This window comes from Aristolochia californica, unplaced genomic scaffold (genome assembly GCF_029961685.1).
Source record: "Aristolochia californica isolate CCGP_79_NKW_82.1479 unplaced genomic scaffold, dmAriCali1.0.hap1 SCAF_2, whole genome shotgun sequence".
NCBI classification, from domain to species: domain Eukaryota; kingdom Viridiplantae; phylum Streptophyta; class Magnoliopsida; order Piperales; family Aristolochiaceae; genus Aristolochia; species Aristolochia californica.
The window spans coordinates 4,402,328-4,423,139 of NW_027181881.1; the positions used below are offsets into that span (position 1 = coordinate 4,402,328).

Here is a 20,812-nt window from a genome sequence, read left to right on the forward strand (position 1 = left end):
CATACATTATTCTCATCATTTCATGTGCAACCAGAAGAGGATTTACAGCACAATATGCCGATTTCTCTGAAACAAGATGATTCTGACATGATCATCCTGTCAACCACTCCATGTTTTTGCAATTTTGGTTGTCTAGAGCGTCTTGGTAATATGGCGGAACAATCAAACATGTAAAAAGGACGTTAAGCTCACCGGTGAGTGCAAATGAAACACAAGGAGTTGACAGTAGATATCTTCACCCATCGAGTGCCTTTGAGAAGTGTAAGCCTCCCCGCTGCAAAAGATATGGATAACATTGTAATACTCACCAAAAAAGAGAAGAAGACATCATTTGCTTCAGTGCCTCAGGATTGTTCCGTCTCTATCAAGATATTGAGAGGTGATAAAGCCGAAAAGCCATCAAACGACTGTGTTTTGGGGTAACCAGGCTTCCCTTCCGATGCAACGTCGAACCTGAAAAACCGCCGAAAAGATCAGATATAGCTTTTGGACATAAAAGAGTTCAGAAGTTACTGAAAAAAGCTTACGAGGAAAACTGAAAACCTGTAATGTGTAGGAAAGACTAGAGAATGCAATGGGCTCCGAGCATCTAATTATCGACCCCTGGCAATCATGGCCATAAAAACAGGCTTTTTTTTTTTTTTTGTCAATTCTATAGCTTTCGTTCTACTTTCGTAACAAGCTCTGCTATTCGCAGAACCACTCTGCTTTTCAGTAATCACATTCCTGAATAAGAATAATGTTCATTGCATAGTTGACCATTCCAGGGGGAGGAAGGCTGCCACAAGATGAAAAAGAAAACAGTAGAGCGGAAGGGAATTATGGCTTACAAACAGCTTTCCTTGATCTCTTTTCTGGAACCCAACTCTTGCACGATTTCGAACTCCCCCTGTCCACCGTAAATGGATCTCGATTGCAAACTTATCTGTTTGGAGAGATGAATTTTCAAAATAAAATGACGAAGAAGATGCTGCAGCAAAGCTTGATCAAGATAGATATGAACATCAAGATAGCTGCAAATGTCTTGAGGGAGAGAAATAAAGATTTGATGAGGCTTCGATGGAAAATTCGCATTGTCCCCCATAAAGAGTCTTTAAGTTAACATTATACCCAGTAATACTTGATGTCGTTGCCATAATGAAATCTTTGCTTTAAAATGATGAAATCATTGAAAACAGCCCCTCTAGAGATTAATCATTGGTGCAGGGGCATGAGAGTAAAGATTGAGATCCGATCCATTCCTGCTGTAGGAAGAAGCCTCCTTAATCACCTGTTTTGAGACCCACTTGGATGCTATAAAATATATATGCACAATTAAGAGAATTCTTTGGACGGATGCCAAATTGCAAGGTAATAAAAAGTAGAGTACTGCTTCTAAAAGACGGGAGCAACCCAGTTGAACCTTAGATTACAAATATAATATACTAGAGGAAAAGAAAAAAACAAAAGTACAAAAAAAGAATCCCCACATATCCAAGTATACAGAAGCCATACTACCAAAAACTAATCTCCCTGCCTGCTACCAAGTTCTGAATGAACCCACATTCACCTCCTTATTAACTATGGACTCATGCTTGCTCTTCCACCACTGATAAAAATGAAACCACAGCCAAACCCATCCGCCCCACCTCAAATGCCACGGTTATGATTGCAGTTAAATCGTTCTTTACTCAATTGGAATGAGAAGAAATGAAAACTAAAGTCTTACCTGCACAAGTGAATGGATTGGTTTAATTTAAGAAGTTACATGGTCCGAACAAATTCTGGCATATCAGACCTTGGCCCAGTAATACTTCTGTAAACGTAGAGCTTTTCAACATGACAATTGTCTGGCCGTGACTCTGGCAGTCCTCTCTCATCAATAACCTCTACGTTGAGCTTGGGCATCTTCTCTGCCAATAATTTACAAGCTCGTAAGCTCACAGAGCAAGAAGACATCCAAAGGGATCGCATTGTCTCGAATTTGGTAGCATTGGCCAAAAGGGCCTTATCACCAAATGGGCAATCCCTAATCTCCAACTTGCGGAGACTCTTGCAGCCAGACAATATATGATGGAGAGCCAAGTCGCTGTCCCCAGCAAAAGCCACAGAAAGCATCTCAAGTTTCTTAGCATGAGCTCCAATGTACTCAAAAACACGATCTGTCAGCAGCCCAGAGAGTGACAGGCGCCGGAGATCTTTACTGAACTTCACAATGGCACCAAAGCCGGTGTCAAGTGGTTCTTGAGTGATGTAATCAGGTGTTCGTGGCTCAATAATGCATAGGCGGAATCTGGTGAGGTTAGGAGAATTTCGAGCAACAGTAAGAAGAGCAGCATTGGACATCTGGTGGCAGAAATAAAGGACAGAGTTGAGCTTAGGGCAACCGCCAGAAATGGCAACTAGCCCTCGTTCTGTCAAGGATACATGCTGTTCTGTCCCAAAAGGGTCAGATGGAAATACACGCAGCTCTTGGAGATCTTTACAGCATTCAGCCACAGCCTCGAGACCAGCATCCTCAATGTAGTCTAAGACCTGCATTAGCAATGAAGGAAACAAACAAACTGTTAAGTGTTGTTATTGTACAAATCCAAGTACACCTCATAATTTCACATACAGGGTATCTGCAGAGTCAGAGGGCAATACCAATAACCGCTGCAAGTTCCGGCACTTGGTAATGAGCTTGGTGAGTTCAAGACACTGGACAGTAGCATAACTCATGTTCAAGGATATTAAACCTGCACAGAGTGGGTATAAGGCGGGAAGATATGTTGGAGTTACTGACCAGAACCCAGAAAGGCTCTTCAGCTCCTTGCAACCCTCAAAGGCACTTGCTAACTTAGAATAGAGTTGTGGCCGAGGTTCAGCAGAAAAGGATCCAGTGCCGAGATCAACCAGTTGTGGAGCCCGTTGAAGGAGGTTAGCCAGCTTATCAAGAGGAATGTCATGATTGAGCCCAAGGGTCTTTAGGTTAGGACACCTCGCAACAAGACGCTCAAGGGCTGAAAAGCTCACTTCCCCAGCAAGGCATGCAATATTTAGTGAAACTAGAGAAGTAAATGACTCAGGGAAACAATTGAGCCACTGTCCACTCCGATCCTCCACATCATTCTCCTGTAAATCCAGTTCCCTCAGATTCCTGCATTAGCAAATTGCAGAGAGAATCTAAGCAACTGGTAGTCAACAAAATTTTACAATTACAACTACTAGAAAAGGATCACTCAAGTCAACAGACCACACAGAAACTGAAAAAAATAAAGAAAAATGAAATAACATTTCATGTGAACTACCTAATATTTTCTTGTTGGCCTCAGAGAACATGAAGTCTTAAACAATGAAAAAAAAATGGCATGAACCTACAAAAGCACATTAATTAAGGAAAAGAAAATAAACCCTGAAATCACCAAAATTGAGAATAAGACACACTAATTACTTTTACAAGCTGTCAAATCTCCATGCCAAGAAATTTAATCATGCATATGCTAGAAATAAAATTCAACAGAAGCAGGCATAGTGAAGAACCACAATATCAATGTCCTCTCCAGCAACCAACCCTAACTTCCAGGCAGCCCAAATCAACAATAGAAAAAGAAGAAACAAACAATACAAGATAAGCAAGTGCAATATTCTGAAAGAGTAATTTCCTGTTAGCCATTGAGAAATACCTATGCCAACGTATCTGTTATTACATGGCAGGGATGTTAGTCCATAATGTATAACCAAAAAATAAAAAAACGTAAAAAAAATAAAAAAGAGGAAAGAAAAGGTACTGAAGATGGAGACACCAAAAGTCATGAGCATTACAGAAATACACTTGGAAGCAGGAGAAAACCAAGCCCAAAACATAACAATCGCATAAACACCAAACATGAATTGTAACCGGAGATGACTGAAAAACAATTAGCATAATTTAGAACTATATAAATCAAGCCACAAGAAATGGAACTCATCTACAATTGCGGCTCTCTTGACAACAAAAAAGTTCCCCTAGTCAAACCCTAGCAAGAGAAAAGCCGCCATAACTTAATATATCTACCGTTTCTCCATGTTGACAGCTCAAAGTTCCAGTTTCCTGACAAGAAAACAAAAACTCGAAGACTGCAGCACCAAACTACTCGGAGAAGCTGAAGTAGCTAAAGGGGTCAGAACCAAAACAGAAACTATGAAAAACCAAATTATTCTCTGTCAAAATAAAACCAAACTATTCAAAATGAAGCATCTCGTACAACCTAACCATGATCAAAACGTTTTAAAAGCACAAAAAAACAAGAACGTTCTCGTAAAGCAGACATAGCCATTTAATCACATTTCATTTGAAATAACAAAAGACAAAATTCACCTTATAAATATATGCACAAGTTCAGTCTAAATCTTGTAACATAATACGAAAGATTACCTAAAATGAACTATGTTTTAAGAAAGAGAATGTATTTTTGCCATATTCCACAGATTATACACTATGAAGATTGTCCACCAAATGGAAAAACAACAGAAGAAAGTAAACAGCTACCCAAAAAGTGGGTCGCAACGGCCTTAAAAAAATACTCCCCAGCACTTTGAATTCTTTTAAAGCCATCAGCCCACATCAGCTTGTTCACAATAGAAGTTCAAAGACGCAAGGGGTCTAGTTAGCAGAATACCTCAAAACCTTCACATCAGTCACCACAAAGTAACGAGAGCAAGAAATAGAAACATAAACCTAAGACAAAAAAAAGTCAGCAGGAGAGAAATAGAGAGAACACCTGCAATTCGAGGCAATAGCAGCAAGTCCATTAGTGCTAAAACCCTCGCAAGACACCAGCACCAAAACTTTAAAATTCTTAAAAGCCCGCGACAGCAGCTCCAAGCTATCATCGGTGACCACCATTCTCTTCAGTCTCAGCTCCTCGAGCCAGGGGTACGCCGTCGCCATCTCCTTGATCCATGGATACACGTTCCCTCCCCAGTTGTAGGGAACGAGGTTAAAGTCCGCAAAATGCGGCTTCCCCTTAAGCGCCACGGATCGGACCTCCGGGAACCGTTGGATCACGATCTCGGGGCTGACGGCGTAGCAGTTCCCGACGAAGATCCGGTGGCGGCAACATCGCTCGATGCGGTACCATGCCTTGCAGACGAGCGAGATGGCGTTTCGGTCTCGGTCCAAGTCGACAAACGAGAAGATGTGCTCAAGGACTTCGTCGGGGAAGGATGTCGCCATTAAAGAGGTCGAACCAGGACTAGGAGTCACCATTCACAAAAAGATCTGGCGAATCCGCTGCCATGAGAGAGATCTCCGAAGCCATGAACAGGGAGCTGCAGCAGGGAACAGACGCGAGCGCCTGAGGAGATAAGGTTTTAGTTGGTGACTCAAACGGGGATAGAAATTTAACTGGAGTGAGTATCAATGGCTTCAGAAGGAGAACCTGTGGAGCCTTCGAATAATCTCCGCCGTTGGTTTTTACGGTGATCGGGGAAAGAGACCGTGACCGTGCTCTTATCCACTCACGATGCCGCCCGACCGCAGAAAGGACTACGTATTAGACAAGTATAGTACGTAGTATTTGTACGGTTCTACGACACACTCAAGAGATACGGTATTCCCTCCCCAAAATAATGATTAGTGAGAATAATAAAACCATTAAAACCCTAATTAAATTTGTCACAAAAGGGATAAGTTTATTATTATGCCTAAATTAATAAAAAATATTCTTATTGAGTAGGTAATATTTTGTCTACTAAATTTTTATTTAAATATATTTATTTAATAATAATTTAATTAGTGCATTGGTGTCAAATGTTGTTTTTTGCATCCTTAAAGCCATGATTTATCATTAATTGTTAAAAAAATATTTTAATTATAAAATTAAATATAGATAATAAAAAGAACTTGCTAGAAGTCTTATTAAAAGTATACGATCGAATTTTCACGTACGCGTGTACGATGTTTCACATCTACATCGTTTGATTGATCGAATTATTGACCCACCCCTCCACTCTTAAATGAATTGACGAAAACGCCCCTCTTTCTGACCCAAACCCTGCAGTTAAAAAGCGAAAACAAAAAAGGCGGATAACAGTCATTAGACCAACTGACAGTGGGACCCATCCCTCCGCCTCCCTGCAAAACTCTCTCAGGCATCGGACCGCGGCGGTGCTCTACCCGGTTTTTTATCCACAATCCGGCGAAAGTTTGGCCGCCCAAGTAGAAGCAAATGATGAAATCATTCCAGTTAAAGCGAGACGGGGTGGGTAGTCCAGTCTTTTTTTTGCCTTCTTTAACTCGAATTGATAGTTCTCTGCTTTCCATAATACTCTGGAACGATGGTCTGGTTTAAACTGGCTTTGGCTTCCGAATTGATGGTTACCGGATCCATGGACCACAACGCAGGATCTGATCAATGTCCCCTCTCGCGCGGAAGCAGCAGCTGCAGCTGCAGCGAAGTTTAAAAATGATCCTTGGAGTCGATTTTGTGGCCGAGGTGTTGACGGAGAAAAGACAGAGCAAGTTACAGACGGGGCGGTGGAGATTGAGGAAAATTCAAGCGAGCGGGACGAGGATCTTGACCGTCGCAGGCGCCCGTCCCTGTCGACAGCAACGCCACCCTTTGTCTCTATCTGTGCTCGCCAAGCACGCCAGTGTGAGGCACCCAGAAAAGAACAGCAGGCAGAAAATAATCTCCACATAAATTCTCCCCCTATTAAACCTAATTATTCCCTTCGTAAGCTGTCATTAGTGAAGTTTGTGGGGGGCCCACCACGTGACGAGATTGCACATTGGTACTCGCCAGTCACTTATTATAAATGTACACGCTCGGCTTTCCGGGATTCTCTCGGAGCTTTCTTTTCTTTTTACTTTTCTCTCCTCCAACCTTATATTATTAATATCCCTTCACGTACCAAAATTACTAATGAATTAATTAATCGTCTTAATGAGGTCGAACCGCCTCGAATTAAACCCGCTTCACGTGATTAAATTACACGTAGATGGCTGATCGGGTGGGCCAAGGGTGAGAGAAAGGGCTAGGATGTGTTTATCTCGCTGCGATGGAAGGTCGGGAAGAGATGCAGTGTATAGAGACGAAGACGATAAAATAAAACGGGGAATTGAAGGAGGTGTCACGTCAGCTTGTCAACTTTATGTAAAGCGTCAGAGCGTGGTGATTAGCTTTATTTCCACAAGTGACCTTGACAAAAAAGATGCCGCTTACGTCTTAAAGAACTCTGAGATGGCCGTGGGGCCGTACACACGTGTCGGACTACCACACGTCCATCCATCGCCTCGGGTCTCGCCTAACGTTGACCAGTTGTTGATGGGCACGCGCCCGAGCGAGCGACCGTCCTTGCGGGTTGCTGCACCCATGACCCATCACCTCCCGGGGCCCACTCATTATGCTGCGAGGCACGGTCGCACGAAAAGACGGGGTAGGCGGGTTGGATGATGAAACGATGATTAGTGGGATCATACGGAGACATTAGTTAGATTTATGAGCCGGCCGGGTCTGGGTTTTTCCAGTCTGAGCAACTGGAAGCTCTTATGTTGGGGATTGATTGATTTGGTCAAAGTCGTACTGAACCCGCCGCAGGGTTCATCAACGGCACTACGCTCTTGTCCATTGGATCATAGAGCAAGTTTTCAAGCCTTTATTCCTCTCTCAATTCTTATAAATAGAATAAATGAGGCTTTATCACTCTATATCTTTCATACAAAACTAGGTCTTTATCACTCTTTTATCCTAATTACCATATCAAATGATAAAAGTATAAATTTACCACCACTAACCTAGGAATATACACAAGGATCATATGAGTTTGGAACAAACCCACACTCTACGACCTTTGCTCGGTTGACACACCTTATTTTCTTAATCGTGCAATATAAGTCTTTCAGGGTGACCTATATAAATTTCTTCCTCTAAATCACCATTGAAGAAGGTTTAGGTAAGCCACTATAGGTGGTAACAATCTAATAGAGGTAAAGACAAACACTAAAGAATAAGTCTCCTTAAAATCAATACCTTCTTTTTTAGTGAACCACTTTGGCCACCGACCTACCCTTATGTCTATCAGTGGTTCCATTAGGTTTTAACTTTATTCTTGCTCATTTACTCCAATTCATCTTGAATGACCTTCGTATTTCACTTGCAATACCCATCATCACATAGTAGTTCTTCGATACTGACAACTTCTAAGAATATGAGTGATTAGATCAATTGGATTAGGGGCTTCAATGGCTTTTTCTATTCAATAGATGACCCTTTGAGTCATTGGATTATCAAACAACTCAACTTTCTTGACTGGGTTTCTGACTTCGAGTTCCCTTCTAAAAAATATGCATTACAACTTTCAAGTATACCCCCACTGATCCATTAGAGTAATATACAACAAATTGATAATCTCCTCTCAAATGACCACTATACATAATAAAATTACATTGTATTGTTTCAAGATCAAGTTTGCCTCTATTTTTATCTATCACTTTCACAAGTGCCCCCAGTCTCCAGACCCTTCAATGACTTAAGTTTTGGTTTTTCCATATTCATAACTCATAGGGCGGAGCCTTAGTGGTTTTACATAAAACTCGATTAAGGATGTATATAGTATTATCTAATGTCTAACCCTAAAATAGGATTCATAACGTTAAGTGTTTTAACATAGACCTCACCATATCTATCAAAGTTTGGTTTCTTCTCTCAGTAACTCCATTTTCTTGTGATGTATACAACAAAGTAAATTGATGAAATATTTTGTTCAATTTTTAAAAATCATTAAACAAGTAAGAGGTATACTTTCTACCTCTATCTAATTTCAAATTTTTTATGGTTCTACCTACTTGATTTTCAACCTCAACTTGAAATTCTATAAATTTATCTATGGGTTTTGATTTTCTAGCAATTAGATAAATATAGCCTAATTTAAAGTAATCATCAGTGAATGTAATGAAATAAGACGTTCCTCTACAAGTACAGGCATTAAGAGAATCACATATACATGAGTGTATGACTTCTAAAAGATTTTTAACTTTTTTTCCCTTTACCAAAAGGCAAACCATATCATTTTTATGGACAAGAAATTCCCATATACATGCAAATCATTATACAACTTTGGTAAGAAACCACTACTAACCGGATGATGTTGTTTATTAGTATTGAATTTCTAGATAAGAAGAATAATTCATTGATTTAATTATAACTGAGTATAATGAGCCTCTATTTATGATAGAGGAAACAAGTAGAATCCGATTACAATTAAATTGTTTTTGCCTTTGTTTCACCCAAAGGTAAACACTTAAAGATAAACCCTAGAACAATTAAACAATTGAACAAAAATTAGAATACTAACATAACTAAAACACCTTTTAACTAAGTCACTTCCGTGCAACTTCTTCTCATGAGACTCCTATTAGACTCCACCATATTAATTTTGGATCTTATGAGACTTCTTGTTGAGATTCATGTAAGAGTCGTCCATATTTGTTTTTCAATACTCTCCTCAAGCTAGAGTTTATAACTTCAACTTGCATTGAAAAAATTCTTAATCTTCAAGAAAAAAATCTTTATATTGTGTTCTCCCTAACTTAGATATTCTGGTCATATAATATTTGATTATTACCACAACACATAAAATTCTTAATTATAGATTGTACTTCTTCTTCTCAAATGATAGCAACACCCATACTTTAATTTTGGAAGGAGGTACAACCATTGCAATAGTAGTCGCATTCTTATGCATATAAAAAATAATAAGACGACGTCGTCAAATCAAATAGAGTACTAAAATGACTAGGCTTGATTCAGCTTGTAAAATCCTTCATATTTCTCCTATTCTTCCCCTCAAATTAGGAGGTAATGACAGTAATCCTAACTTGAATAAAAATAATTATAATAATTATCTTCTACATTAAGGTGTCCCAATGATAAGTACTCAATCGGACATAGACACTAAAAAATTAAAAAATATGGGTGATAAAAAGTCAAAACCAATCTCGACTGAACAAAATAGTGATAATAATTACTACAAGGAGTAATGTTTGTCACTTGAAGGTCAACAATAAAAACCCACTTAAGGGTACAAATAAAAGTCTCAATGGACTTAAAAAAGAATGACATAAAAGTCTCATAGGCCCACATAGTGATGGCATGATGGCAAATAAAGTGTCATCTCATAAAGATGACACTGATGTAATTAGTTTATGATTTATGTCTCTTATTCACTCTTACTAGGGTGAAGGGTATTCTTGTAATATTCATACTTTTGATATCTATAAATAGAACTTAAAGGGGAGGGTTTGAACTTGTCCATTACCCTAATCTTCTTTTACTTTTCTCCACTACTCTTCTTCTTCTTCTCACTCCTTAATCATCTTCTACTATGATTATACATCATGAAATCCTAAGTTTCAACATGGTATTAGAGCGGGCAATGATCTGAGATGTAAAAGGAGAAGAAGATGGAGAAAAAAGGGAGGAAGAAGAAGAATAAGAAAAAGAAAAAGAAAAAAATAGGACTTTCTCGTTTTCCCTTAAGTCTTATTTCTCAATTTCTATATTTCATTGGATGTTTCACTCTCTTGCCATATTTTTCATATATAAATTATATACCTTTGGAAATATATTTGAATATAATTTATAAATAAAAAAAATCATTGAAATCATATTTTTCTAGAAAGAGAAATCAACATATGAAGCAGCTAAGGAAAAGCAACAAAAAGGTTATGTGCAGTATCAGAAAGCTTCAACTTGTGAGCCGATTTATGCTATCAAGAAAGAGACTTTATATGGATAATTATATATCAAAAGAATGATATATAAGTATATTTTCTTACCTATTCAACCAATTCTCATTTTGTGGCTTTTAGATGGAAATATCAATCTCAAAAGAGTCAATGGTCATTGTAGCCCAAGAATAAAGAGTATTTAGTTCAGCCAGATTACAATCCGAAATCTATCATACTATTTATCTCAAAAGAAGTATATTTTATGAAGAGAATTTATACTTGATTGAAAGACATTTAAGTCTAATTTCATAAGGATAAAATTTTATGTCAATCTTATCTATATTTAAGGAGATATTCACATGAGAAGAATCAAAGGTCATGCTGGTATATTGTTGCATGTGAAGAACTGGATTTAAGCTGAATTTTTTGCTTAATTTTAGTTGTTGTTATTGATAAAAATATCAGGAAAGTATCTCATGATCTACCCTTGGAAAGTTTTTGTTTGTTAACTAACAATATCTGGAAAGAATCTTTACAAGATCATCTTATTTTCAAAAACTTTCCTTGATTTATTTGTCAAAGATTTGCCTTGCCTAAAGATTTCAAGAAAAAAACAGGCAAGGAAAAATGTCTTCTTTGATTGCTAAGTTGGCACCAATTGAAGGATGAAACTACCTTATTTAGAATATTTTTCCAGCCACGATTTTTGTGATATTTTTTTGGTATTTTGAAAGATTATAAAGAAATTGATTTGGTATCCTCTTTCCTAAAAAATTAAAGCAAGAAAAGATTGAAATATTTGGCTTGATTACGAGTTACTTGGTTTACAATATTTGAGCTATTGAAGTTGTTGATACTAGCCTTATTTTACTTGATCATACAAGAAGTGGATTAACACTTGAGCTTACAAAATATTTGTTGACTTAAAGCTGGGATAATTGACTTTATCTCCCATCTTGAAAGGGAGAATAGAAGGAGAAGTAAGAAGGATAAGCACATTGGAGATTGTTTGATTTATTGATTATCAAAAAATACTTGGTTCAACTTATTATTGGCAGTCTATTACTCAGCTTGACTCACTCACTCATTGTCAAAGCTACTATTTGTTATATTCTATCTGCTACCAGCTTAATTTCGACTTGATTATTACCTTGGATTATCTTCAGCTTATTACTTGGTATGGGGCTTCTTTATTCAAGGATGGACTTGTTGCAGATTATCTTATGTGTCCTTATTGTTCTTAAGGACTTTTATTATCTACTGGTTATCCGCTACTATATAACTGCCTATTTGGTACGAGTTATTTAGGTCGAGGCCCATTTCAACAATTGTTATTGTGTCTCTCTGATTGAAAAATTATTATTGAAGGACTTCTCAATTGCTGATTGTTATAAACATTGGCTATTCTGATAAAGAAAAGAAAGCACACGATAGCCCCCGCATCTTATCTTTTTTTATACCTTTTACCCCCTTATTTGGCAGTTTCAATCCTACCATTTGAGAGTCAGTGTCCTGTGGTGGGACACTGTGATAGAGGAACTTATTACTACACTCTTGAGTATTACCTACAGATCTACTACTTACAGAGGATAGAAGTGTGCCCAACATCCAGTGCAAGTCAAGTCTATTATTCACTCAAAATGTGTTTTTTATCTACCCTAAGAAAGCAGATAGACTCTGTGCCCCACATTAGGGCTACTTTTTCGCCTATGTAATTGAGCGAAAAATATTTTTGACTATGACTATTTTACTGGAGTATGAAGCGATTTTTTACGGCTAGGAGTGATTTTACTTTCTCGCAAATTATGCCAGTTAGGTCTCTAAGAGACCACCATCTTGAGGGGGAGTGTTGGAAGACATGATGGCTACCATTTTATACGGGAGTATCCTATACACTATTTGTAGCAAGTTGGGCGTTCATGATGTTCTCTCACCCCTAGTTTGAAGGGCAGTATTGGAAGATGGGCCTAAGCCCACACGACCAAGGAAGGCCTACACGTCCAAGTATGTTAGAAGATGGGTTCAAGCCATAAGACCAAGGAATGCCCACACATCCAAGAAAGGTGGAATATGGGCTCAAAACCACAGAACAAGGAGAAGGCACACACAGTGGTGGCATGATGGTAATTAAAGAGTCATCTCATAAAGATGATATTGATATAATTAGTTTATGATTTATATCTCTTATTCATTCTTATTAGGGTGAAGGGTATTTTTATAATATTAATATTTTTTATATCTTAAATACAACTTAAGGGGGAGGGTTTGGACAAGTCTATTACCCTAATCTTCCTCCTCTTTTCTCCAAATTTGTCACTCTTCCTCCTCTCCTCCTAAAACCTTCTCTCCACAACTCTTATTCTTTTTCTCACCCTTTAATCCTCTTCTACTTTGATTATACATCATGGAATCCTAAGTTTCAACAGTAATTAAAACATGAATCCAGCATACAAGAGACTCAAGTGAATGTCATGGACGTTGTGCAAGACGCTACATCTGCACACGAAGATAACTCTACAAGATATTGGAAGATATGGTGGATTGCCATTTTCACAAGAAGATCTTATACACCATTTATAGCAAGTTGGGTGTTCATGATGTTCTCTCACCCCCAGCTGCAGGAGGAGTTTTGGAATATGGACCTAAATCCACACAACCAAGGAAAACCCACACATCCAAGAGAGGTGAAAGGCGCATAGGCCCACATAGTGGTGGCATTATGGTAAACAACAAGTCATCTCATAAAGATGACATTGATGTAATTAGTTTAAGTTTAAGGGGCATAATTGTAATATTATAGGATTATTAATCAATAAATTGAGCTTTAGGGGAAGGGTTAGGATACAAGTCCATAACCTCTTTCTTCTTCCTATTTTCTCCCAAAGATGTTGTCTCCCTTTTTCTCCATGCAACGCCATGACGCAACTCATACCACCAGCTATAGGCCAAGATTCCCAGTCAAGGAATGGCGACGGATTTAGCCACAAGCTGAGAGATTTTCTCATCTACTGTATGCTGAGAGACGAGGTCCCTCACTCTTTCGTTGATGGGCAGAGAAGTATTACAAAATCAGTAAGAATGATTCAATGGGTTAGATGCATCGCATGCATGCGATGGCAGCACAAGGAAAGCAGAGCCAAAGAAGACCAATGGAGAATTATAGACCATCTATCTGGAAAAAAAATCATGCTGAGAATTTGAAGAAAGAAAAAATAAGGAGACGACATGGAGGCACACGTCCAAATATAAAAAAACTTAGAATTCTAAAAACCATAGTTACGAGTCCTGAAAAATCAATGCTCTGTTACCATGATGATTTTTCAGGACTCTATGGATTTAGTTCATGGAGAAAAAGGGAGACAAAATCTTTGGGAGAAAGTAGGAGGAAGAAAGAGTTTATGGACTTGTGTCCTAACCCATCCCTTGAAGCTCAATTTATAGATTAATAATCCTATAATATTACAATTATGCCCCTAAAACTTAAACTAATTATATCAATGTCATTTTTATGAGATGTCTCATTATTTACCATAATGTCACCACTGTGTGGGCCTGTGGGCCTTGAGTCCATCTTCTACTCTCTTAAATGTGTGGGCCTTCCATGGTCTTATGAACTTGAACCCATCTTCTAGCACACTTGGATGTGTGGGTTTTCTTTAGTCGTGTGGACTTGTACCCATCTTCCAACACTAGAAAATAATGGTATGAAAAGATTCCAATATTTTGATTATGCTATTGGGAGACATTAAAGAAAGCAAGACAAACCAGAAAAAGATTATGACAACTGCTCATATGCAAACCAAGAATTCTTGCTTGATTATAATGTCCTTATCTTTGATCTCGGTAGTGGATTCAACAACCAACAATTCTTAGTCAGCCCCACAAAATGTCAATGAATTAAACAACAAATCATGATAAGGATCGAATGCCTCCCACTCAAGATCGTTGGCATTTGAAACTTGGTAGAAGGAGCAACACGTGTTGTTGTTGAGAATTCAGACAACAACAACTGCTTCTCATTGTAGTTGTTGAAATACTTATACCTTGGTCGTCATTATTGTGGTCCTTAATTTGTTGGGTTATCTCAATCCACCAACCGAACGTCTAAACCGGTTGAGGAAGATAAGATATGTGAGAACTAGGACCACCAACATTAGCACATATGCAATCCCCACTCACCTAAGCCAGAGTTGGTGCCTAAGTCGCATGCAAAAAGATACTAAAAACAAGTGCAACAACCAACATGGCTCCAAAAGAAACCCTCAATCACCAAGCAAGGTGGAGACCCTTTGAGTAACAAGTAGATGCAAAAGAGCTAAGAGCTATTTAATATCAGGTACCAGTAATCTTTCAATCTAAGAAAAATCAACTTCTACATTACTAATAACTCGTCTTCAACAGACTTTATAACCTAGAACAACAACATGTTTATTATTATACAAATTGGAACTTCAAGTCCTTCACCAGTAAGGACTTGCCTTCAACGTCAATCTTCCCTCAATTAAAATCCTTCTCCAACAAGGATGGGAACTCAGAGAACCCGAGAGAAATGAGGAAGTTGTTGCTACATTAAGATAAATTACCTTTCTATCGGAATCCTTCTTCAAGGACTTAGTTTTGACCAATATTATGCTATTGTCTTCCAACCAATATTATAACTACTGTTTAGAATCCTACAACAGTAACAAGTCAACTTTCAGAGGGTGGTCCAAGAGAAATTAAATGAAGTATTCCAAGTATGCTATTGCTCTTTTGTTTAAGTCTTTCACCAACAAGGACTTAGTTCCAGTCTCTTCTACCAACAATAAGACCCTAAGCAAGAACTATTGAATGGAGACACAATGAAGCTACTTGGTGACAAATCTGAACCGATTCCTCGGCTTCCAACCTAATTAGATGAAAAGAAAGTGACCTCTGAATAGAATAGAGTATGAGATGGATACCTACAGTTGTTTTGAATTCTTATTGTTGACCAAAGTGAAGGTACACATCAAAAGGATTTGAAGGGTAAAAATTGAAACGAAAGAGAAGCCTAGAGGCTCCCAAGGATGAAACTATTTTTGGTTTATTTAGGGTAAAAAAAATTTAGATAATGGGAAAAATCGTACTATACTATAAAATGACGTTTGTTGAGAGCAATCAAGATGATGGCTAGTTCAATGAATACAAAGAAATAAAAAATAAAACTAATGAAACCAGAAAAAGAGAGAGGGACTTACAAAGCTTAACTCAAAAAACACAAAGAGAATTTCACCTTAGTCTCTATGAGATACCATGTTGAATTTTTGTAAAAGAAGAATAATTAATTTACTTGATTACAGTTAAGTATAATAAATATCTATTTATAATGGAGAAAACAAGTAGAATCATATTATAATTAAACTAACCTTGTCCCATTTATACCCAAAGTCAAACACTTAAAAATAAGCTCTAAAACAACTTAACATAAATAGAAGACCAACATAACTAAAATACCTTTTAAATGGGCCACTTCTATGAGACTTCTTCTTATGAGACTCTTGTTATACTCCACCATATTAATTCCGGCTCATGTGAGACTTCTTGCCATGAGAGTCATGTAAGACTCTTTCATACATGTTCTTCAACAATTAGAACTTACATAACCAAACGTAAATGTCATAATAAAGTATCATTGAGAAACAAACAAGTACTATATTGAAAATCAACATTCGTATTACTGGTAGAACTAGAATACTCGTCAAGTTTATACCATCCATTACTCAAGGTACAATTAAAAAGGACATTATTCATGAGGTCCACAAAATCTCCAATCCCTTCTTACCAAGACAAGGGATTGAGATCAAGTTCCTCCTAATAAGGGAAGCCAAAATCGCCTTAATTAACCCTAAATACTTACCACTTGGCTACATCACCCAATTTGGGTAAAAGTGATTAATTTTTATTTTAAAATTATTCTTTATCCTCCACATTCATGATTGGAGTTCATTCGAGTTTTTTCTTCTTTTTATTAATTTATGAGAAAATATAAATAAATTATATTGTTTTAAATTATAATTTTAATAAATAAATAATGTTCTCATTAATAGTATAATTTTTTTAAGAAAAATAGTTGAGTGTAACAAAGGTTGGTCCGGCCTCCTCCTCCCCGTGCCACTAAATGTATCTTTCCCGTCTACTTAGAGACGGTCAGGTGAAAATTGATTCCGTTCTGAGTGGCAAATGAAATTCTCAACGTCGTCTAACCCGTTCAATCTGCACGAAACCCTAATCTTCTTCAACAGTAGCGGCGACCACTTTCATCTATAAAACGACTTCGCATCTGAGTCTCCTCACAGACTTGCAGGCCTTTTGACAACTGACTACTGACTGGGGTCGGTGAGTTGTCACCTTTTCTGGAACGTTCTTTCTCATGGTCGCTGTTGTGGAAAACTCTAAGATGTTTCATTTGAGCTAATGGCTTATCCACTTTGTTTGCTCGACATTTGTGTGTATTTTGTTTTGGTAGATTTTGGCTTATCCCCTATTGCTGGTTTCAGTTATTCCGAGTAGGTTGATGTGCGCGTTTGATGCGTGACTTTTTTTTTTGTTGGCGGATACTGTTGTTGGTCTTAGCTGTTTCTGTTTATCTAAAGAAGATGGTGACCATTTCAGGAATGCAGCGTTGGGAATGAGGACAATTCAGTGCCTTACGTTGGTTGTAGTTGTGTCTCCTTGTTGCTTGTTGATTTGCTTGAATGAGATTACTGAAACGCAGTGATGCGGAGAAATGTTATGCACTACTCTGATGTTTATAATGCTGATAAAGGACATACCCAACCATCTGAGCCTGATGTTAGATCGTAAGCTCCGAGTGGTTAGATCGGGTGTTACTGCCTTTATAAGTTAGCTACTGGTTCGCACGGTCCTTTCTCTTCTTGTTGCTCTTTTCTATCTGTATCCCTCTACTTTTTTGTATTCTATATGTTTATCTGCTCTTCTGTTTTCATCCTAAAGCTGCATCTCCTCTTTTTTTTTTTTTTTTTTTTTTTTTTTTTTGAAGTTGCAGTTGGAAATGAAATGTTTTTTCCAATGCTAAATCTGATTAGGAAAAATTGAATGGTGTTCTTATCCGGATGTGTTCTTTTGCTTCTTCATTTTCTATGCAATGTATCTTTCTAAGAAAAAATTCTGTCCAATAGTGCAAAGGAAAAAGCCAGGTGATGTGGTCTTGTTTTGAACATGGCCAGCCATGATGCGGACCGTATAGCACAACGCTCTGGGGACAAAATGGGGTCTGATGGCTTTTTTTTTTAATTCTTCTCAGATGAGTGAGCTAGCGTTCCCTTTAAGATTCAACGTATATATGGGTGGTGGCCGGTGATGATAGCATGGGGCATTAGCCTCAACAACTAATGCGCACCAAGGTAGAGCTTTTCTACCTGGGTTGTTGGTGGCAAAGATGAATGAGCCAAAATGCTAATCTGAGGCCAAGGCAAAAACCTTGTTTTAAGTTGCACAAAATGATTTAGATAAATTCTGGTGGAAAGTTGTTACTTTTTATTGGTCATGTAGCGAATACTCTAGCCTTCAATGTTTAGTAGGGAAACTTCTGTGATGTTGATTTCTTTGCCGAATCCAATAGGTATATTTTTTAAAATAAAAATGAACATTTTTATGTGCTTCTCACGACATGCAGTTTCTTTTCTGACTTCAATATGGTACGAAATGTTTTGTGTGACAGTCAATTTTCTTTTTTGTCAATATTTTTTTCATTGTCGATAAGAGGCCTCACCTTCTTCGAACTCTGTTGAGGTAATGGACTTACAAGAAGCCTTACTTTGGATTGCATTATTTGTCCTTGTTGATGTCATCTGATAACCTTACCTTTTGTTCTGTGGGTCAATAGGACTGAGACATTGCCCACAAAAGTCGTTGGTTTTGTGTGATGTTTACACTTTATATGCCCTCATTTATCTTGATGTCATTCATTTATGATTTTTTTTTAATTGAAGTTAATGTTTTAACATGGTGACTGGTGACCTTGCCAGAGAAGTAACCTCTCTCCCTGAACTTGTACTAAGTGCAGAATTATAATCTTGTTTTGTGTTCTTTGTTTCTCCCCCTAGTGTGGTTGCATGATAAAATCTCACTTTGCAAAAAATAAAAATAAAAAAGTTTGTATGACACGATATTCTGTTTCTTATCTTTTTGCTGTAGAGTATGCTCATCTTTCCTCTCTGGACTTCTCACTTAATAAGCACCATACAACATCCCTCTTTCTCCTCTTTCTCAAGCGAGTGGCTCTTTGAACAGGCTTCATCATTTTTGGGAGCAGTTTGCATGTTTATAAATTTATTGTCATTTTGAAGTTGGGCAAAAATTTGATCTTTTTTAAGTTTTCAAACTCTATGATACCTTCTGTTATTCTCCATACTGTATGCTCTAACTCTTCTCTTAAGGATATCGTTCTCAAACTTGCTCTTTTCTGTAACATTCATAATATGGGATCAGCTTGGTTGCTCTCTGGGGAAATTTAGTTTCTTTCTCCTTTGTTGCAACTAGCCTCAGCATTCTTGGAAAACATCCTGCCTAATCTTGGGGTATGTGGGTAAGATTGATCTGGGTTTCAAGTGTTATGTCTCTTACTGAACATTAGGATGTATGCTCAAGTCTATGCTTTGTTTCCATATGATATAAAATTGGGAAGGCAGATCCCTCTTCTTTCAAGGAGATGTATTTATTTATTTTTTCTATTTTCCCTGTTTTTCTATATGACTAGTGCAGCCATCGAACTTCAATAATTGAACTGTAGTACAAAAAATCCTTTTACCAAATTTTCATGGAAGTGCTATTTTGCGTTTTTTATGTGTTTTTCACATTGATTTTCTTAAACATCTTCCTGTCTCCACAGAAGCATCTTCTGCTATACATTATATTGGTGGCGCTCATATATCTTTGTTGGACATCTATGCCTGGTTCAGCTACATGGAATACAGTTAATGAAGGCCATCGATTACTCGCTGGCAGAGATTTCATTTTAAGTTCTGGATGAAGTGTGCTCGTAGTTGAAGTACAGGCGTAGTGTAATCTGCAGTTAGGAGTTCAATTTCCTTTGCAATTCATTCGACCTGATTACGTGGTTTAGGACTTGGTTTCAACTCCCACAGAGAAATTCATGATTACTCTGAAGAGCTGCTTCAGGCGTCTTGTCCTTAGTTCTTCGTGTAGTCGTTTTTTGGTGTGTTTAGTACCTTTTAGGAGGTCTAATCAGCTTCATCGTAAGTTTATTTCGAGTAACTGTTGGTGATGTTATTTAAAACGGATTACAAAAATTCATCTGATTTATCCTTTCACAGCCCTGAATTTGGTGAAATCAAAACTTATCTTATTTCTAATGATGTTCCTTGTTAAAGGATAAGTGAAAATAAAAGTGATTATACTCTCGTTTATCCAAAAAGAGTTTTCATTCTCTTTGCGTACCACTCTCGCTCACTTTATCTCCTTTCTAGCCTCTCGCTATTTGTGGGCCCTCTCTCTCACTACCCCTCTTTATTTATTTATTTATCTATCGATAATACAGATTTTTATTTATAAATTATAAAAATAAACATCTTTTTTTTTGTATTTATTTTAAATTTTTTATAGTTAATTAAACTAATAATTTTATTTTTTTGTAATTATATTATTAATTTATAATATATTAAAATCTATTATGTTATTAATAAATTATTTTGTTTATTTATTTATTTATTATATTTATTGCTGTTATTACTTTATTAGATTAGTGATTTAAGAGTATAATTAAAATAATATTGAAATAATTATTTGAGTAAGTGTTTTTGTTTAATTATTAATTTTTATAATTAATTAAACTAATAATTTTTAATTTTTTGGAATTATATTAATATCTTATATTAAGTTAAAATTTAATTTATGTTATTAATAAAATAATATTATTTTTATTATAATTATTATTTTTATTATTATATTAAATTAGTGATTTAAGAGTGATAATGAAAATATTGTTAAAGTAAGAATTCGATTAAATATTTAGATATTATAAAAGTATACATTTTTTAAGTATTTTATTTTTATAATTAATTAATGCACCAATTAATTTTAATCCATAATTATTATAGTAATTTAAACTAAACTATAATATATCTTAAATTACTAATG

At 36.8% G+C, this 20,812-nt stretch overlaps 1 protein-coding gene across 1 annotated transcript; it reads right to left on the reverse strand.

Moving 5' to 3' along the window:
* Positions 1 to 1,343: 1,343 nt before the first annotated feature.
* Positions 1,344 to 5,367, reverse strand: LOC137955741 (protein TRANSPORT INHIBITOR RESPONSE 1-like). Its single transcript, XM_068802840.1, has 3 exons — positions 4,722 to 5,367; positions 2,626 to 3,118; positions 1,344 to 2,514 (listed from the first exon to the last, which is right to left on the reverse strand). Exons 1-3 carry the CDS (start codon positions 5,207 to 5,209, stop codon positions 1,744 to 1,746), a joined length of 1,752 nt encoding a protein of 583 aa, XP_068658941.1. The 5' UTR covers positions 5,210 to 5,367; the 3' UTR covers positions 1,344 to 1,743.
* Positions 5,368 to 20,812: the final 15,445 nt, after the last annotated feature.

What these genes read in the sequence shown, in the direction of transcription:
- LOC137955741 (XM_068802840.1), bottom strand. Translation starts at nt 5,209, where the DNA reads ATGGTGACTCCTAGTCCTGGTTCGACCTCTTTAATGGCGACATCCTTC. An exon ending in GCTATTGCCTCGAATTGCAG is followed by an intron (nt 3,119 to 4,721) that starts GTGTTCTCTCTA and finishes TTGCTAATGCAG; the next exon opens with GAATCTGAGGGAACTGGATT. An exon ending in GGAACTTGCAGCGGTTATTG is followed by an intron (nt 2,515 to 2,625) that starts GTATTGCCCTCT and finishes TTGCTAATGCAG; the next exon opens with GTCTTAGACTACATTGAGGA.